Source organism: Mauremys reevesii, linkage group 1, assembly GCF_016161935.1.
Source record: "Mauremys reevesii isolate NIE-2019 linkage group 1, ASM1616193v1, whole genome shotgun sequence".
Lineage (NCBI taxonomy): Eukaryota > Metazoa > Chordata > Testudines > Geoemydidae > Mauremys > Mauremys reevesii.
This window is the reverse complement of record NC_052623.1, coordinates 59,841,726-59,861,650: the sequence shown is the minus strand read 5'-3', so window position 1 is coordinate 59,861,650 and position 19,925 is coordinate 59,841,726. Positions and strand designations below refer to the sequence as shown.

The window sequence follows — 19,925 nt, the reverse complement described above, 5'->3', positions numbered from 1 at the left end:
CATCACTGTAGTTAATCCTCCTCACTGAGAGGTGGTAAGGTCACCTAGCACTATCTACACAAGGGGATAGGTTGGCATAGCTACATCTCTCGGGGTGTAGATTTTTCACACCCCTCATATAGCTGTGTCAATGAAAGTTTTCAGTGTAGACCACCCCTAAGTATCTACATAAGGCTTTGCAGGATCCAGGCCTATATAGACAAACACCACAAACTGGACAGAAAGTGCACTGGGATGGCCAAAGAGCAGATTTATACAGTGCATAGATTTACAGAAACAAATTAAGAGAGAGGATGACAGCATTTTTACTGATGTGTATTAGCAGTGAAGGGCTTACATAATGATAACTTGTAATAATGCATCCAAAGTGATCCAAAATCATCTTAGATGGCAAGGTGACAGGAACCATAAAAGAAGCTAGATCCTTGGCATGTGGATCCTTATTTTGCAATGTTCTGCATGTGGGTGGACCCCTGTCTGCCCACAAGCCCCATTGACTTCAGTAGGACTTCACGCAGGTGGAGGGGTCTGCTTGCGTACATCACATTACAGGACTGAGGCCTTCTAGAGCACTGTACATTTTCGAAGTGCTGTGCCATATTAATTAACTAATCCTATAATAAGCCAATCGCTTAGAGAAAGGCCCCAACCTGAATGTGATAGGTCTGCATTTATTGCAATCATTACTGACTTAGGACAAGATCCTGCAGACACCCATGTGCTTAGTTTTCCTGACATGTTCACTCTCATTAAAGTCAGCGGGAGCTAGAACAGGTCCTTAAGCAATAGTGATTTCCAGGGCAGGCTCAGCATTTCCTGGCCCTTACCATTGCTAGCCCTTAACATAGGCCCTCACCTGCTAGTGTTTATGCATATACTGTACACAGTTTTATCCAGGTGGCTATAATCCTTCACAAGGAGCCTTTACATTGAAAAGACTTCAGAGGGCTACTTATGTAAATAAGGTTTCATGAATGTTTGCAGGAGCAGGAGCCTGCCAGAGCCTGGAATTGTTGTTATAAACAAACGATGGCAACATTAAGATGGGAAGGGACACTCGGCACGCACTGACACTGTACTAAGCACTCTGAGATCTAGGCATGACAAATGCCATGCACGAACCACTCATTATTCTGCTATTAGTGGTGAGGGACCTGCCTGGTGCCACGCGGCCATGGTGTTCCCTTCGCAGGAGACTTGTTCCGTACTGCCCGAGCGGCCGCTCAGCTCCTGCCTGGGCTTGAAACCGGCCAGCACTTTGCTGAGCCGCAGCAGGCAGGGCGTGAGCAGCACCGATGGGAATCAGGTGTGGAGCTGGAGTGGGCGGCTTTCCCCCCAGCAGCACAAGGCTCAATCAGCGCCGCCTGCTCCCCGCCGTAGTGCAATAAAGCCGGGAGCGGGAAGCAGCTGCTGCGCTGCACCGAAGGGAGCTGGGACTAGAACTACTGTAGCGAGGGACTTTTTTTATTTAACATAAAGCGTAGGACGTTTAAAAACAAACCCTCCCTGCTGAGTCTGCAGAGCGCGGAGAGGACCAGGGAGGGGAGCTTGTGCTGAGCTAAACTTTGAGCCGGTCACAAGACTTCCCAGCTCTCTGGCTGCGGGTTCCTCGCCTGAGTCACCCCGGGGGCCAGCAGCGCAGAGCCCCGCCTGCAGAGCTTAGGTAAGGGGGAGATGTGCGGGAGAGGGGCTTCGAGCCCCCTACACCTGGCACCCAGCGGGCTTGGGGGAGGGGAGACGCCGCCTGATGGAGAAAATCAAAGCGATTTCCTCGTGGGTTGTTCCTGACTCAATCCGCTGCTGCGGGGATTAAAGCTCTGCAGCTGCTGCAGATGTGCCTGCCGCGGGATCTGTGTGTGGCGAAACGCGCATCACTTTCTCCGCTCTCCGCTCTCTTGGCTTGTCTAGTGTCCCAGGCAAACAGCTGGGGCGTACCAAACCCAAACAGCTGCTCTGGGGCTGCAGGCTGGCCGGGAGCTGTGCAGGGCAGCCCCGGGCTCCTTTCAGTCCCGCTGGGGATGGAGTAGGCCGGGCCCCTGTTATAGTGAGAATCCGGCGAATATGCCGATCATTTAAAATCTCAGTTGACATCCTCCCTCTTGTTCCTGTGGGAGGAAGGGAGCAGTAACCCCTAACCCGCCTCCAGAGTGCTTATCTTCCCCGCGCCTCTGCTGATGCATCACCCAAGCGTTAGGCTCCTGCTTAGGCCAGTTCTGTGAAGTAACACAAAGCTCACTTCAATAAATAGCTGATGTGGCGGACTCACTGGCTGACAACCAAATCAGAATGTTATTTGCATGAGGGAAGGGACAGCTAGGCTCTCTCATATTGACAGTGCATCTCCCTTGCTAATGTTGCGTACAAGGCACAGCATTGTTAGCCTACACAAATGTCATGAACTTCCATTACAGTCTAGGGGAGAGAGATTGCATTGCATTGCGGTCAGTGGAAGGGAGGGTTGAGAGGACGCACGTACTTGCTTAAGAAGTTAAACAGAGCTGTAGTTCAAGCAGACTAAAACCATCCTAGCAGTGTTGCCTGGTTCTGCTTAAACTTGCTAAAATGGACTCTCCTTTCTATACAGAAATCTCACCAACCTGGATTTGCTCTGTGCCCCTTTTGCATTGAGCTTCTCTGTCTGCCCAATAGGTTGCCCAATGAAGGGGGGGGGGAGGGGAAAAGAAGTGCCCCAGGTGTGTTGAAGTAGCTACTAATCTTTAACTCCTGGATCTCACTCCTTTTTCTTCCAAGACTGGGTTGCCTGTCCCCATCTATTCTCATTTGCCAAAGTTGTGCTGTGTGGTCTGAAGTCAGTGACAAAGGGTGTGATCCAGGAAGGTGCTTAGGAGCCTAGCCTATTTTTAGGCCCCACTGTGATCCACAAAACTCCCGCTTGGCTGCTTGTGTAGGTGCCTATTATTTTTACCTCTGGCTAGGTGTACTGCAGTCTTGCTTTAGGCACCTGTCTCCTGCCTGAACATGCCTGCTGCTGCCTAATGATAGGCATCTGGATGTCCAGCCCGAATCCTGCGTGACTTGCGAACTAGGGAACGTAGGTGTACAGCCCCCTAAGTCATGTATAGGGCCTGACCTAGTAGGTGTGCTCAGAGGTCACTTACCAGATCAGCCCCCTCAAGGAAGTTCACACCACAGCTGGTAGTGGGAGGAAAGAGGAGGAGAAGGACCTTACTTTTTAACTTTTGGCGTAGTGCATAGGGTACTCACCCAGGCTATGGGAGATTCTGATGTGGGGCTCTCGCTAGCTCTCCTGCTGAAGCTGTTCCACTGTAATTAAGTAATTGAATAATTAATATTTCATTAGGCCAGTGAAAGTGAGTGACTGTGTCCCAGAGGTTGGGGCAGTCACCTGAGAGGTGGCAGGTGCCTGGTCTAATCCCTTCCTCCTCAGGAGGAGAGGGGACTTAACCAAGGGGGTCTCCCATATGGTGGGTGAGTCCCCATGTGCACTTGGCTCAAGGTTATAAGGGAGGTGTCCTGCTGTTACACATGCAGAGCCTGAAACAGCATCTTCCCCTGGTGCCTTTCTCTCTGAGAGGGGTGTGGCTTAACACATGCCCCTCTCATTGGTGTCTTGCACTGGCTAGTTTAGGTGGCTCCCCACCTAGCTTTGTGGATCAGTCTCTGCCACCTGTCTCTCCCCATTCATTGTATAGGAAACTAAGTGCCTAACTCAGGCTTTGTGGATCAGTGGTGTTCCTGTGATTAGTGTCTCTCCCCCCCCCCCCCCACCCCTCCGCAGCACCTAAAAGCTAGTGGCCATGATGCTCATCATCAGAATAGATAAGTCCCTTTGTGGATATGGGTGGAAGTCCTTAGTGGTCCAGTTTGAAACTACACCTCAGTTCTCTTGAAATACAAATGCTCAATTTAACATTGCTTTTAAATATCCCTGAAGTAGCTACACACTTCACGGATATTAACATCACTAATGGAAAACATGGTCTCTAGTTTTTCTTAAGTTGTACTTGGGCAGTCCATGATGGATTTAAGGAGTAAACCAGAAATTCTAATATAAATTGGGTGCTTCTGGAATGTATTTGAACTTATTTTTAGGTCACTTTTAGATGAGAAACACTTAAGTCTGTACTGGCTTTTTCCATGCACTATATGGTTTAAAGGAGAAGATGGATAAAACATCTGCTATTTCGGATAGATACAAGCCTGATGGAATGCTTTAAAAATTACTTAACTTTGGTATACAGCAGAACCTCAGTTAAACACCAGAGTTATGAGCTGACTGGTCAACCACATCTCATCTGGAACCTGAAGTACAGTACACAATCAGGCAGCACAGACAACCAAAAAAGCAAATACAGTACAGTACTGTGTTAAATGTAAACTACTAAAAAAAAAAAGGGGGTTTTAAGTGACAAGGCAAGGAAACTGTTTATGCTTGTTTCGTTTAATTTTAAGATGGTTTAAAGCAGCATTTTTCTTCTGCATAGTAAAGTTTCAAAGTCAGTGTTCACTTTTGAACTTTTCAAAGAACCATAATGTTTTAAGTTACGAGCATTTCAGAGTTACAAAAACTTCCATTCCTGAGGTGTTTGTAACTCTGAGGTTCTGCAGCAGGGATCGGCAACCTCTAGCATGTGGCTTGCCAGGGTAAGCACCCTCGCGGGCCGGGCCAGTTTGTTTACCTGCCGCGTCTGCAGGTTCGGCTGATCGTGGCTCCCACTGGCTGTGGTTCGTGGCTCCAGGCCAGTAGGAGCAGCGATCAGCTGAACCTGCAGATGTGGCAGGTAAATAAACTGGCCTGGCCCACCAGGGTGCTTCCCTGGTGAGCTGCGTGCCAGAGGTTGCCATGCCGACCCATGTTCTACTGTATTAGACTCCCAGTTCAGCAAGGTACTTGTGTATGTGGTTAACTCTCCAAGCACATCAGTAGAAGTACTCATGCTTAAAGTTAGGCAGGTGCATAGTACTTTCTAAATTAGGGATATAAAGCTATATAAATTCAGGAATGAAGTAGAAGCTTTTTCTGAATGTTTAGATTAAATAAACTTGTATGTGAAACTCCTATAATGGATGCTAGTGCATGTCTAAGACATTTGAAGTAATACAGTAATCTAAAATGTTATTTCTTCAAAACCTGTTTCCTTTTTCTAGATGCATTCTCTTTAAGAGCAACAGAACTGGAAAGAGCAAAATGACGACAACTGTGAGATATGAACAAGGGTCAGAGCTGCCAGAATCTGACGGGTGAGTAGTCCACCAGAAACCTAGCCAGTAGTAATTACAGAACTTAAGTACAGTGTATAACCTCTTGTCTGTCCATTTTAGGGTTTCCTTAATGCTCATCAATATAGTATGTAAGCACTTCCAGGTGGAAATGAGTTTGTATTTGAAATCTCTGAACTTAAAGGGAGGCTGCTGCCATTATATATACAGTATATAATTTTACTATACAAAGTGTGTTTCATGAAGAGTAGAGTGGCACATTTAGGGAAAACATACTTAAAATGCCAATTTATATAACGTAGAATCATAGAACTGGAAGGGACCTCAAAAGGTCATCTAGTGCAGTGCCCTGCATTCGTGGCAGGACTATATTATAAGTGGTATACAAGTACATAAAGACACACTTAAGAATCAGAACTGAAGGGTATTCATATAGGTATACTAAGATTCTGTTGGGAAGGATATAGTGTACCTAGTCTGTGGTAGGCATGGTGATCTTATTCCATCTTGGTGGATTTCTTGCATTTGTCAGACTACTGAACTACAGAGAAACTAACTAAATTTTCCTTCAAGGGGAATTAAGTCTATTGTACATGAAAAGACTAAACTCTCATCCAGTAACACTGATGCCATTTACTAAAGCTATGATAACAGTTTGATCTGGAATTTCTAATTTACTGCCTAGTAAATTAGGATGGGCAGCAAGCTTAACTCTGAATTTCCATGCTTCAGAATTGCTCTATGCTAGAACAAGGCCCATTGTGGAACCAATGAAAAGGTTGCTTCTGCTACACTTGTAAAGATATGCACAAGAGCATATAATCTTGCCATATCTGTGGCACTATAGCCCTGACTGTAGCAAAGCATTAAACTTGGATGGGATCCACAAAGAGACTTGGGTGTTGCAACTTTTAGGTGCCTAGAACAGCACTGCAATCCACAAAGCTGAGTTAGGCACCTAGGCTCCCTATACCAGGGGTAAGCAAACTTTTTGGGCCAAGGGCCACATCTGGGTGGGGAAATTGTATTCAGGGTTGGGGTGCAGGAAGGAGTGTGGGGTGCAGTGTGTAGGAAGAGGCTCAAGGCAAGGGTGCAGGGTGTATGAGGGGGCTCAGGGAAGGGGGTTGGGGTGCAGACTACAGGATGGGGCTCACGGCATTGGGGTGCAGGGTGTACAAGGGGGGCTCAGGGCAGGGAGTTGGGGTGAAGGAGTGGGGTGTGAGGTGCAGGCAGGGGGCTTAGGGAAGGGAGTTGGGGTGTGGGAGAGGTTTGAGCTCTGGCCTGGTGCTGCTTACCTAAAGTGGCTCTGGGGTGGCAGCGGCACACACCGGGGCCAAGGCAGGCTCCCTGCATGCCTGCCCTGTCCCTGTCCCTGTGCTGCTCCAGGAAGCGCTGTGGCCCCTGGGGGAGGAGGGGCAGAGGGCTCTGTGTGTGCTGCTTTAGCTGTGCCTCCAGGTACCTCCCCCAAAGCTACCATTGGCCAAGGTTCCCCATTCTCAGCCAATGGGAGCTGTGGGTGGCAGTGCCTGGAGGAAAGGGCAATGCACACGGAGACCTCTGTGCCCCCCCTGGCCTTTTTTGAGAGTGGCGTGGGGCCTGTGGCACCATGGGGGGGCAATCCCATGGGCCAGATGTGGCCCGCAGGCCGTAGTTTGCCCACCCCGCCCTATACAATGTGGTAGATAGCTGTTGTGGATCATGTTCTAAGACTAGTATGCTAGGCAGGGAGCTGCCTAAGCTAGCCAATGGGGACATGTGGCTGAGGGGTGTGTTAAGCCCAGCCTCTCTTGAGATAGAGGCCTATCTCTGCTTAGGGATCTATGAACAGGAACCAACCACCTGGAGAGCATTTCTTGTGGGAATGAGTTGGGTGCTTGCCTGGCTGCACACAGGACAGTGGATCTGGAGCAGGGAGGAGGTGGTGCAGCTGCCACTGTCCTCATTACTTTTAGCCCAGTGGTTGGGGCACCCATCTGGGATGTGGGAGACCCAGGTTCAGTCCAGCCTCTCCCCCAGAGAGGGGGAAGAGGACTTGAATGGGGGTCTCCCACCTCTGAAGTCTGTGCTCTAACCACTAATCTGTGGGATATTCTGCTGTGAGGATCCCTCAGTCTCTCTCCTGTTGAAGGAGTTAGTGTGTAGAAATAGTTGCTGGGCAAGAGGGTGTGGCAATGACTCTGCAATCCAGTGGCTTGGGCAGCTGCCTGGGATGTGGAAGACCCTGGGTCCAGGCCCCCTGCTCAGTCACTTTCATTATTTATCCATTATTGAAGAGCTTCAACAGGAGAGATGTGGGGCTCCCACATCAGGATATCCCATAGCTCAATGAATAGAGCACTTTGACCCTTTTGGAGTTACCCAAGGGGTTCAGGATGAAGTGCTATCTCCTGCTTACTGCAGAGGAGCCTTGTCTGTGACCTCAGGGGGAAACTTGTTGCCAGCAGCTGGTAGTGTTGAGCACCAGTGCCCCACTCTGGGCTCTGCAGGGCTTGCTCTTTCCCTCTGCAAGCTCGCAACTTGCATGTCCCAGCACTTAGCTCCCTCAGTGAGTCCTTTGGGGCCTAGCAGAGAGACTATGCCAATAGTTAACCACCAGTGTTCTGCTTTGGCTCCAGGCACAGATCCCTCCAACCTGTCTGTACATCCTACTCGAGTGCCCAGTCCCTCAACTTCTGGACCCTCACAATGAACACAGATTGGCTACCTCTGTGGAAGCAGAGGCCTTCATTCACTAGCATCACCTCAGTTCAACGATGTCCTTAGTATGCAGCATTTACTTGTTTATAGTAAAACTAAATAGAAGTTTGTGACAAAGCTTAAGATAAAGATTCAAATAAAGCAAGTGTAAGGACTGGAAACATGATTACAGATAAGACAAACATAAACTGCACTCTAGAACCTATACTTATTAGCAGGTCCCTTCCCAGGCTAATAAAGTGTTTCTTAGCCAGTGTCAATCCATACAGCATTTCTCCAGTCAAGAGAGCTGGATTCCATCTTTCATGTGTAGGGTGACCAGACATCCTGATATTAGGGCTTTTTGTCTTGTATAAGCAACTATATTCCTTCCCCACACTGAAAGTGTCCCAATTTTTCACACTTGCTATCTGGTCACCCTGTTCATGAGATGCTCACGTTGGCAGAATGTTGCCTTTGTAATGGAGAAAGAAGGGTACAAGGTGGTATCTATTTATGCAGTTCGACTCTTATTTAACAAAACACCCTGGTTATTGGCTTCAGTTCATCCCAATGGTTCCCTCCTTCAAGGTCTTTACGAAGCACAAAGGAGCCCAAGAGAGAGGCCCAGGCCCACACCTCATCTAGACTATAAACCCTTGGCTGGGCTGGATGGAAAGATGACAATTGTTCACTCTTGACTGAGTTAGCTCTGAGAACCACTCTGCCCCAGGTGACTAGTTTCACCTCCATCAGCTCTGGAACATGCTATTCTACATAACTCTTAAAATATCTTCTGTCTGTACATCCCACAATACCATGACAAGCTGTGTTAATAGCTTTTGGCAGAGACCACATGTAGCATCACTCTGACTTTGGTGAAATATTGTGAAGATGGTGGTCACAGGGGAAACATGCCAGTCTAGGTGAATTCCTGAGCACACCTACCAGATTGGGCCCTGCACATGAGTTAGGCAGGTGAATGCCTGTATTCTCCTGGGTTGGCTTGTGAGTTGCTCTGTGGTTTAGGCAGGAGACAGGCATCTGGATGCCTAGAGTGAGCAGCTGGGCATATGCACAGAGGCAGAAACATAGGTTCCTGAGGGATTTTTATTGCAAAACTTTAGGTGCTGTGCAAGTTTATGGATCTACAGGGTTTGGTAGGAGTTTTGTGTATCCAAAACTTGGATTTAGGTGCCTATGTCTGGGGCTTAGGCACCTAAGTGCCTTTGTGGATCTTGGGCTATGCATATGCTTAAGTAGGGTGACCAGATGTCAGCACTGCTGACTGGGCTGTTGAATGTCTGGTTTGTGGCACTGCAGCAGGGCTGGCAGGCTCCCTGCTAGTGCTGTGCGGCTCCTGAGTCCAGAAGCAGCTGGCATGTCTGGCTCCTAGCCTTAGGGGCTGCCAGTGGAGGTCTGCATGCTGCCCTGCCCATGGGTGCAGCTCCCATTGGCTGGGTCAGGGCAGGGGAGCAACTGGTACTGCAAGTGCTAAGCAGGCAGCTGTGGAGGGGTCGAGTGGCGTGTGCCTCTCCCACTGCTGCCAGGCCCTCTTCTCCTTGTGTGGCTAGGCTCGAGCTGTGGTGTGTATCCTGCTGAGAACTGTGGGCTGTTGCCCCATTGCAGGCACCTAAGAGTTGGGGATACACTTACCTCCATCTCCAAATACTGAGGATGGGGCTGCATCTCCACCCCCTGTCATTGCATCCCACCCCATCACTGCATCCCAGCCTGTACCCCTTACAGTGCTCTCCCACCCATCCTTTCCACCTCCCAAAGCTGCCATCCCCATCCTATTCACTTCCATACACTGCTGCACTCCCATTATGTCCCTATACACCCCTGTGTCCCCCCCACATCCTCATGCACTTGTAGCCTTCTGCCTCACCCCACATCCCCATCTGCCCCACATACCCCCCCACCCCTCCTCTCCTGCACTGCCCCCACACCCCCCACCCTGTTCTTGTCCTTGGCCTCCTTCCCTCCCCATCCTGCAACTTTTCCCCTCCAGCCCACCCTCACCCAGCCAGAAAGGGTGGATTTAGGCAGCCCCTGGAAAAGTGTATGAGAAAGTGTTTGTGTTGACAAGTGTGCGTACACATGCATTGTAAGCATGTAAGAGACTGTATGCCTTTGTATAGGGAGGTGCATGTATTGCTGCATGTGGGTATACCTGTGAAAAAAGTCAGGCTGCAAATTTTAATTCCTTTTGCTGGCTTGCACACAAATTGATGACATGAAATGTGTGTATTCACTTCATAACAAGTTTTTAAAAGAGAAGGGAACTGAGAGCTGTGGGGGGGCCGTGCCTGCAGATGGTCAACATAAACAAAATGTCTCATGGCCCACCAGCAGATTACCCTGATGGGCCATGTGCCAAAAGTTCCTGACCTCTGTTCTACAGATTTATTTTTATTGGTATCTGGACAGGTGCATTTCTACGGTTGTGCTGTATGGATTTGTATTTGGGCTTCGGGAGTGGGCCTTTAATGGACCCATTGCAGCTGTGATAATGTGTGGTCCTAATTCCACACATAATGTAGTGAACAAAAAACATGAAGCTGGTTAAGAAGGGGAAGCGGGGAGGAAAAGAATAATAAAAAACTACCCTTTTGGATTATTTTGCTGCCAGCTCTAGCATCCTGTAACAAATAAAACCTGAACTTAGCATAATGCATCTGTCAAAGCAATAAATATGCCTATTTGGGCCTTGCAGTGAAAATGAGCATGGGAGAGGGTGGGGGAGAGCAGGGGATGGAGTGAGTGGTGGGGGCAAGGTCTTGGGGAAAGGACCAGACAGTTGGCAGGGCAAGGGTGTATGGCTTTCTGGAATTAGAAAGTTGGCAACCCTATACTTAAGTGACTTTGATTTGGGACCTACATAAATAGGGCATGTAGCAAGATTAATGGCCTACCTCAGGTATCTTGTCACAGTATAAGACAATATTTTTTTAATTTTGTCCATCCTTCGTTGTGGTATTTAATCGTATGGCATATATGTAAATGTATAGGCACAAGACATGCATCAAACTTTCCACAACAGAATACAAACAACCCCTATACCAACTTTAACAGCACAAATGCTCATAAATGGAAAACTCTAAACAATTTTAAACCTCCACAATTAAGACTAAATTACCTGATCCTGACTGGATATTAAATTGTATGATAACCAAAGACATTTTTTACTGTAATTGAATGTCTTCTGACTGTCAGCTCTTTCATGTATATTTTACCACCATTTTATTAATGGGGAAAATAGCAATAACTTAAACAGTATTGCTAACCCTGTAGCTCTTAGTCCATCCTGTGCTTTGCTGCACACTGGGCTACCCACATTTGCCATCCTTGCGTATCAACCATCCTTCTCTACAAATCTTCCCATTTCATGTTGAGGTACTAAAAGTCCAAAAATCATGACCTGAAGAGCTCTGTGTAAGCTCAAAAGTTCTCACCAACAGAAGTTGGTGAGAAAATATCTTCTGTTGAAACCACCTTGTCTCAAAAATCATCAATCAGGCTTAAAAATCAAACTTTTAGATAAATTGGAGTCTTGTTTGCCTTTGCCTTTTGATCACTGAGGTGCACGTCTTCAGTCTTCACAACCGTGAGGGCTACAAACTTCTTAAAATGAATGCCGAGACTGTTGCTTAATGACATGCAGGAGCTGGGGCTTTGAGAACAGTGCCAGAAACTGCTAGACTTGTAATAAAATCATGGGCATTGGAAAAACTGCTTAAACAAAACAGATACTTAACCTTTACTGGCTAGGCCCAGATCCAAGTCAGTTTAAGGTAGTGCACCAATGCCAATGAATTAATATCAAACACTTAAACCCATCATGTTTATATTTGTAGTGTATAAACACAATGTGTTGAGGCAAATATATTTTTGAACTACTGCATTCCAGGCAATGCTGCTGCAAAGCACCCTGGTATGCCAGCTAACTCTACAAAAATGTAGAGTTAAGCAGAGATTGAAAATTGTGTGACTCTACTATACAATGGCAGAACTGGGTTCTGCATAAACTTATGCATAACTTTAACCTTTGAATTTCCTGACTTGGGCATTAAATGCTAAGGCTATTCTGTCTGTGTCTGTCTTATTAAAGCTTCTGTTCAGAAGAAAGTAATAAAATGAACCATTCAGCAGAGATCTTTAGGAAGGTTAAAAAGTGCTACTCTAGCATGAGTTTGATTAGTGCTCTTCCTGTCTTTTCCTTTCCTGTTTGGTATCCTGTTCTGCACAGAAACGTTTCTGTGCTACAGTTTTCCTGATGCAATTGCTCATGCACTCTCCACAGTTCCTTCCTGTAATAAGAACTAGGTATTTTGACTAGCTGGAATAGTTTTGCATCCAGGCAGTGCCAGCGCTTTCTGAGCATGTACTCAGTACTAAAACTGTTCTAAACTGGTTCCTGGATTGCTTGCAAATACATATTCTCCAGTAAGCAAAATAGATTTATTTTAATTCACTTTTTGGAGTGTTTGGAATGCTACTTCTGAAGATTAATGGTGGCTTCCCTTTTTTGTGAAGCATTAATAAAGTTTAAGTAACATGAGCTGCTGCAATAATGTATAGGTGAGTTATCACTTAATTTCTCCATAACATTAATATCTATGTAAAGTGTTAAAATAGTGATACATTAGAAAACACCTTGGATGTTGTAGTGACTTTTCTGGAACTGGCTGAAAATGTTTGTGAAATTTCACCAAAAAAAATTGCTAACATTTATTTTTTTTACCAGGTCTGGCTATCCCTTTAATATGCTTAGTTCCAAAATTACTTGTAGACACGTACTATTGTCTAAACACAATATCTGGCTGAAATTTTAGCACATCAGGATCTGATCTTAGTTCTCATTTCTTCTAAACGCTCAATTCTAAGCTTTTCAGCTCAGCCTGTTCCTTAGGCATTGTGGCAGCAATTAAATCAAAGGGTAGATCTGTCATCTTCGCAGCAAATTACTGCACCAACTCTAGTCCTAGTAGCTGCTCCTCTTGTGGGGCCTGGGAGGGCACTCTGGGTGTGAATCCTTTTAAAAGAAATAAAATTGTACCAAATAGTGTCTTATACCTGCATTTCAGTTAAGAAATTGCAGACACATAGAATAAACGTCAAACAGATCTATTCATGTAGTGAGTCATCTCCTCCCTCCAGCTCCACTTGTGGGGACCAGTGGACGGGGGGGACAGAGTTGGTCAAGATAAAGCAGCCTGAATAAGAATGAGCCGTCTGCTTTCTACTCTGCCAAACTCCTGTTTGGGGCCTTCTGGAACAACCTTGGGATTAGCAGGGGAGTGGACCAAAGTGTGGGCTGGAATTACAGGGCAGCATATACTTTTCTTGGGGGAGTGCTGTGAAGGAAATGTACTAGGATAAAATAAGTTAGCTTTTGGTAAATTCAACTCCCCAAATTCTTTTGTAGTCAATGGAGTTATGATTTACAAGGCTCTTAGTCCCTGGCATGTACAGATATACAGGAACTTATTCTGCAAACTTTAAGTGGTTTCATGGCTGATGGATGTCTGGCATCTTTACTACAATGTATCCATTACCATTGTACTGGGTCACCTATTATTTGTATCTTGTGTACGCAGGTGGTTCCTTCAGTATTGCAGATGCCTTTTTCTTTGCCAGTGGAAATATCTTCACTGTTCTCCCCACAGTGGTTCTCTTGGGGTGGGACTTAGGTGTCATGACACGCAGTACTGCAATGCCTACATTTTAGGCACCTAGAAAATCACAGGAACAATATCCACAAAGCTTGAGTTAGCCACCTAAGCTGCTGGACACAGCACTGCCAGGAGAGAGAGGCACCTGAGAATGCAATCCACAAAGCCAGTATGCTGGATGGGGAGCCACCTAAGCTATCCAGGGGGAGATGAGGCAGGTCAACTCATGCAAATTTATCAGGAGAGACATGGTTACTAAGTTAAGCCTCACCCTTGATCTTCCAATAGAACTCTCAAATGTCAGTATTTTTTTTCCCCCAACCATGGCATTTGAGAGCTCTATCCCAAGATCATGAGTGAGGCTAACAATCTGTCTGCCCACTGCCCAGGTGGCAGGCTGACAGAGCCCTAAGAGCAGCAGAGGTGAGTTTGGGCAGGGCTGCCCAGAGGATTCAGGGGGCCTGGGGCAAAGTGGGGGAGCTGTGGAACTTGTACTTACCCAGCAGTGGTTTGGCATTTCAGCATTGGGGGGGCCCTTCAGTTGCTCCACGTTTTCAGCAGCATTGAAGGGCCCCCCACTGCCAAAATGCCACTGAAGACCTGGATTGCTGCTGGGCTAGGGCTTGCTGGGCCTGGGGCAAATTGCCCCACCCTGGGTGGCCCTGAGCCTGGGAGGGCTGTACTCTGCCCTGAAGGTTACTGGGGGGGCTGAAGGGAGGGGGGGTGAGGGTTGATGGTGTGGTGGGGATGTATTGATGGTGGATTCTGAGCAGATGGGGTGAGTGCTGGGAGAGTGCATTGAGTGCAGTGGGGGAAAATGGGACTAGGAGACTCACTGGCAGGGGCTGAATTGAGCAGGGGTTGGGTGAGGACAGAACTGATGGACTGGGAGACAAGATTAACTGGTGGGCAGGGGAGGGGCAGATGTGGGGGTGAGCTCCTGCAGCAGGAACCAAAATCACCTTATCCAGTACATGTTGGAGAGTGGGTACCACTAATTGTCACATGCACATGCCCTGGGGATGGGCTGAGGGAGTTAAAAAAATCAAGAGACTGACCTAAAAAACACCATATGATCTTGTTAAAATCTCTTGACTTTGGGGGGTCTGACTCATGACTTTTGATCTCTTGTTGGCAGGACACAACCTGTCACAGTATTAAGTACTGCTCCTCTCAGAGATAGGGGCCTCCCTGCAACTCAGACTTACCCTGAGTTTCTGAATCACAAGCAGAGAGATGTAGGTGTTCAGGTGCCTAAGTTGTGTTCAGGCAGGTGTGGTCAGAGACCATGTGGTGGATCAAGCACCTCAAGTAAATTCATGTAAAACAGCTGGGCTTGGGCAGGGCAGGAAGGGAAGGAGGAATCAACCCTCCCTTTTAACCTGTAGTCCAGGGGTTAGGGTACTCACCAGGATCTGGAAGACCATAGTCAAAGTCCCAGCCCCTTAAGGGGGAGAAGGGATTGGAACAGGGATCGGCCACCTCTCAGGTGAGTGCCCTACTCAGTAAGTTATAAACTATTTTGATGTGGGTCTCAATCTCCCCTGTTGAAGTTGTTCTAGCTTGTGGTCCAGTTAATATTTAAGGTAGAACTACTCTGACCTAGTGGTTAGGGCACTCACCTGTGAGGTGGCAGATCCTGTTCCAATCCCTTTCCCTTCAGGTGTGCAGGGGAGGGCTTGAACTGAGGGAGTTCCACCTCCCACATGAGTACCTTATCTCCTAGGCTTCTCTCTTCTCTCACCCCCAGCTGTTTTGTGTAAACGTTCCTGAGGGGACTGATCCAGCAGGCGGCCTCTGAGCACAACTACTGAATTGGGCCCTGCATGCAAACAAACACCTATTTTCCCTAGTTCATTATTTCTCCTTGGGCTTATCTAGGAGATAGACATCCAGGTGCCTAGCAGTAGGCAGCAGTGCAGCCACCCAGCAGCAGGAACCTAGATGCCTAGTGAATGTCTACTCTAAAAAAAATTTAGGCACTAATTGAATTTAGGTGCCTGGGGATTGCAGTGGCACCTGACCACTGGACTTAGGTGCCTAATTATGTTCATGGATTGTACCCTAGAATTCTGTCATCCTTGAGTAACTCCATACACTCTTTTGAGACCTAGCATCATGGTCACCATTTTCTGCTGACATAGGGAAATCTTCTTAGCACTGCTCCCCTGAGGGCACTTTCCAATGAACATATTAATATGTACCTCTGCAGGTTGAGTAGATTGCTTCTGTAATACTCCTGGGCTGAGGATGTAACCTGTCTCATGCACTTAAAATAAAAAGCAACACAAATGGTACATAAGGGCCAGCCTTAAACTGACAGGAACTTGGGAATTCAGGGTTAAGGCTTTGCCTACCTGAGAGAGTCAAACTGGTTTAACATCAGTTCTTAAATTGGTTTAGTTATGTTAAACCAGTAAGTTTCTCCTGCAGACAAGGTCAGAGTCTGCTATGCTGTTGAGTCATTGCATGTGACTTGTAGAGGTATGTAGGCTTGTCCTATTAAAATGTAGGCACAGCTGAATGAGTTTGGATGGAGTAGTTTCCTGCACTCTTTAGAGTTGAAGCTGCTTTTACAGTAGTTGACTTATTACAGAGATGTGGGGTCAAATTATACAATAGTAACAGTGCAAGATTCCTCAGATCATAACAGAAGCAGTAGACCTCACTTCTAGGGTTCAGAAGCTAGCTTGGTCTGCACAGCCTTTCAGTACTTGTTCCCTATGATACGTATATGCTAGGGAATAGACTTGAAAGCAGCTCACTTGAAATACTGGCAAGTGAATGTGCTGCTAGATGGCATCTCAGTCTCTAGTTACCTTCCCTGAGACTTCGTATCATCAAACTTCTAGATCTAAAATTAAAATTGAAATATTCAGTGGGGAGGAGGGAGAATATTTTATAGGGTCATTCACTATTTTTCTACTCTGAAATAGTCTTTCAGATGGAACAACTCTGCCTCTAATGTCTTAGCCACATGTACTAAACTGTTAACTTAGCCTAGTAAAGTCCCTTTGCTAGAAGCAATGCTCAGTGAAGAGGCAAGACCTCACCAAATGCTGATGCCAGCCTCTTTTTGTCTGTTGCTGTGAGCAGCACTCAAGCAGGTGTAGTGCTAATATCCTTGTTTTGGGGGAAAGTGTCTGTAAGGTGCTGTCTTGTCCCAGCACACAAGACCAACTGCTACACTTACTCTTTTTTTGTTTTTTTTTAAGGTAGTCTTTTTAAAAACAAAAAAAAAAATCCTCAGCCCTCCCTGGCCTACCAATCCTAGGGGATTTCCCCTCTGCCTTTCTCAGTTGTTCCTGCTTCAGGACTTATAGCAGGATTCTTCTGTGCTCTGATCCACGGCTGCCCGGGGTGGGGAAGTGGGGCGATTTGCCCTGGGCCCTGCAGGGGCCCCAGCTGAGAATCCCTTCCCGGGTCTTCGGCAGTTTGAGTCCTTCAGTGCTGCCGAAGACCCGGAGCGAGTGAAGGACCCACTGCTGAAGACTCGGAGTGGTGAGTACAAACGCTGCAGTGGGTGGCGCCTTTATGTCCGTTCCCCTGCTTTGCCCCAGGCCCTTTGAATCCTCTGGGCAGCCCTGCTCTGAGCACTACTTTTTAAGGCTGCCTCTCCACCCAGAGCCTCTCCCAGGAAACTTCCTGCTTCTGGAGCATTGCCCCTTCCTTGCTGAGTCTTGCACACACTCTAACCCAGTGGTTCTCAAACCTTTGCATTGGTGACCCCTTTCACACAGCAAGCCTGAGTGTGACCCCCTCCTAAATAACTTTTTAAAATATATATATATATATATATATATTTTACACTATTATAAATGCTGGAGGCGAAGCAGGGCTTTGGGGTGGAGGCTGACAGCTCATGACCCCCATGTAATAACCTCACAACCCCCTGAGGGGTCATGAACCCCTGGTGGTGTCCCAGCTTCTTTCTTGACCTGAGTGGAGCACTCTTCTAGCACACGGGAGCTGAACATGCTTTATTTCAAGGGGGCAGCTATCCTAAGACCTAGTCTGATTTGTCTTGTTTTTTTGGCAGCTTTCAAAAGACAGGGGAGGCCAGTGTAAAGATTGATGATGGCTGCGTTGAGGATAATGAACCAGACACTTGCTCCCGGTAAGTTAAAGTTGTTCTAATCTTTGCTGGGCAAAAGAAACTGTCTAGTGCAGTTTCCCAAGCCAAAATTGAGAAGGAAGCATGGTTTGCTGAAATGTTGAAAAGGAGCTCAGTGTGTCATTGCTTATTAACCATGGCCGGCTCCAGGGTTTTTGCTGCCCCAAGCAGCAAAAAGAAAGGGGGCGGGGAGAAGCTGTGGTGGTGGTCTGCAGCTCTACTGCTGCCACTTCAGTCTTCAGCAGCAATTTGGTAGCTGGCCCTTTGCTCCGAGAGGGAGTGAGGGACCCGCCGCCAAAGAGCTGGATGTGCTGCCTCGCTCCGTTGGCCACCCCAAGCACCTGCTTGCTGGACTGATGCCTGGAGCTGGCCCTGTTAGTAAGAAAACCTAATGTCCTAGATTCAGAAGACTTTGTTATGTATTTGCTTTCAGTCTTGCTTTTTATAAAGCATGTAACTTGACTGGCTCAGTCCACCTTATAGAGAAATGAGTATTTCTTCTGGCAAACTAATTGGTCTGAAATACATAAAGTACAAATACCTACTGACAAACCATGTCTGAGATTTACAATATCAATTACTCTAGAGTTTCAAAAGTGTGCATTACAAACATAATACTCTGATCTTGACAGATTCTGCATTCAGTCTTGGAGAATGTACAGTGGAAAGAACAAAGCAAAGCTTATTCAGCTAGCAGTTTTGTCCAATGTGGAAATTCAGAAAAGTGAAAAGTCTAAGTGACATAAATGGATCCCCAAATTAATTTAAACTCCTTGATCTCTTTAGTGACTTTTTGTAGCAGAAGTAGCAAGTCTGATGCTTCCTGTGTAACTCAGTTCATAAAACCAGAGTAATGCAATGGAGAATCAGGACCTTTACTGTTTTTAATGAGTTATGGGAGCAGGAAAACTAAAATTTGCTTACTAATTTTCCCACTCTTAGTCAGATTAAGTTACTTGTTCATATGTTCATCTCCAAACAAATGTATCATTTGAATAAGCTGAGCTGAATGCCATGTTATCTTTGTACAGTGGCACTAAAGATAGAAGATGCCTCTTTTAAGCTGAGGTTTGGCTAGATTCAAATCAGTTGCTGTCACTTCATCTCAATGTGTACATGGGATGGCCTTAGTAGCATCTTCAGCTGAATTTACAACTTACGATCTGTAATAACTTTACAATCTGCAATTAAAGGCTCCTATCAAATTCTGTAGGAACTCTGAATATCAATCACAAATGTGTATATACATCTTTCAAAACCTAGCTTGAAAGCATATAGAACGTTAAAGAAAAATAGAAGGGGGTAACATTGCGTTCCTAAGTGTGTGAACACACTTAAGTTTTATGGTGCAAGAGGTGTCATCCTCTTTGACACCTTTGTTACTTGTCACCAGTTGACAGAAAGATTTCATAAAAATGAGGAGTTTGGTGGCATCTTAAAGACAGATTTATTTGAGCATAAGCTTTTGTGTTTTAAAAAAAAAACACCAAAATCCACTTTCAGATGCAAAGATTACATGTTTATCTAGGAGTCTATGCTGCTATATATTTTACAGATATTTTCATACCCATTCTCCAAGTAGCTCTTAAAATTCAGCAAAGATGCAGACAAGTTTGCAATAACAAATCTTAATAAATGTAACTCTTAATACTGAAGTCTACCACTGCATCTGATAGTCACTGACTTTTGACTGTTCCTCTTTTAACAGTACTATTAAGAAAAAGATTTCTCCATTTGTGATGTCATTTGGATTCAGGTATGCGTGGATAAATACACAACCTGTATACAGCCATGGATATTGAAAGGAGATATAAATAAAGTAGAACATATTTAGTTTGTTACAGAATAGTAACTTCAGAACTATTTATTTATTTTGTTCCTCTGAAAAGTACTTGACTCTACAGAATGCATTGAGGAGCTTTTGTAAAGCAAACTCCTTTTTCGTTGTGCGGGGAAATGTAATACACAGCAACTTCAGATCTTTTCTTGGGATTAGTAGAGAATTCTAGGTATCCCTGTAAATGACTGAAATGTAAGCAAAATAACATTGTTTTGTGGACTTGGTATGGTGTAGAGCAGAGGTGGGCAAACTATGCCCTCCGGGCCACATCAGGCCCATTGGACCATCCTGCCTGGCTCTTGATCTCCTGACTGGGGAGGCTAGCCCCCAGCCCCTCCCTCACTGTCCCCTCTCCCGCAGCCATGCTGCTGCACGGGCAGCACTCTGGGCAGCAGGGCTGGCTCTGGCCAAGCAG

The 19,925-nt window shown here is 46.3% G+C and overlaps 2 protein-coding genes across 3 annotated transcripts in view; one reads left to right on the top strand and one right to left on the bottom strand.

Moving 5' to 3' along the window:
- LOC120408276 (fibrinogen-like protein 1) overlaps positions 1-19,925 on the bottom strand; it is a 67,564-nt gene that overhangs the window by 26,956 nt on the left and 20,683 nt on the right. Inside the window, exon 1 of one of the 2 annotated variants that reach the window (XM_039545013.1) lies at positions 3,226-3,263. The exons of the other annotated variant lie outside the window; for it this stretch is intronic. The gene's annotated coding sequence lies outside the window, so the exon portion shown is untranslated. Of the gene's footprint in view, positions 1-3,225; positions 3,264-19,925 lie in introns of those variants that run through there. 2 annotated transcript variants of the gene reach the window in all.
- The window catches only part of LOC120408273 (phosphatidylinositol 3,4,5-trisphosphate 3-phosphatase TPTE2-like), a 41,071-nt gene continuing 22,552 nt past the window's right edge, over positions 1,407-19,925 (top strand). The window contains exons 1-4 of the mRNA XM_039544988.1: positions 1,407-1,663; positions 5,131-5,223; positions 17,596-17,673; positions 19,379-19,426. Coding sequence (XP_039400922.1) covers positions 5,171-5,223; positions 17,596-17,673; positions 19,379-19,426 — 179 coding nt within the window. The 5' untranslated portion in view covers positions 1,407-1,663; positions 5,131-5,170. The remainder of the gene's footprint in view (positions 1,664-5,130; positions 5,224-17,595; positions 17,674-19,378; positions 19,427-19,925) is intronic.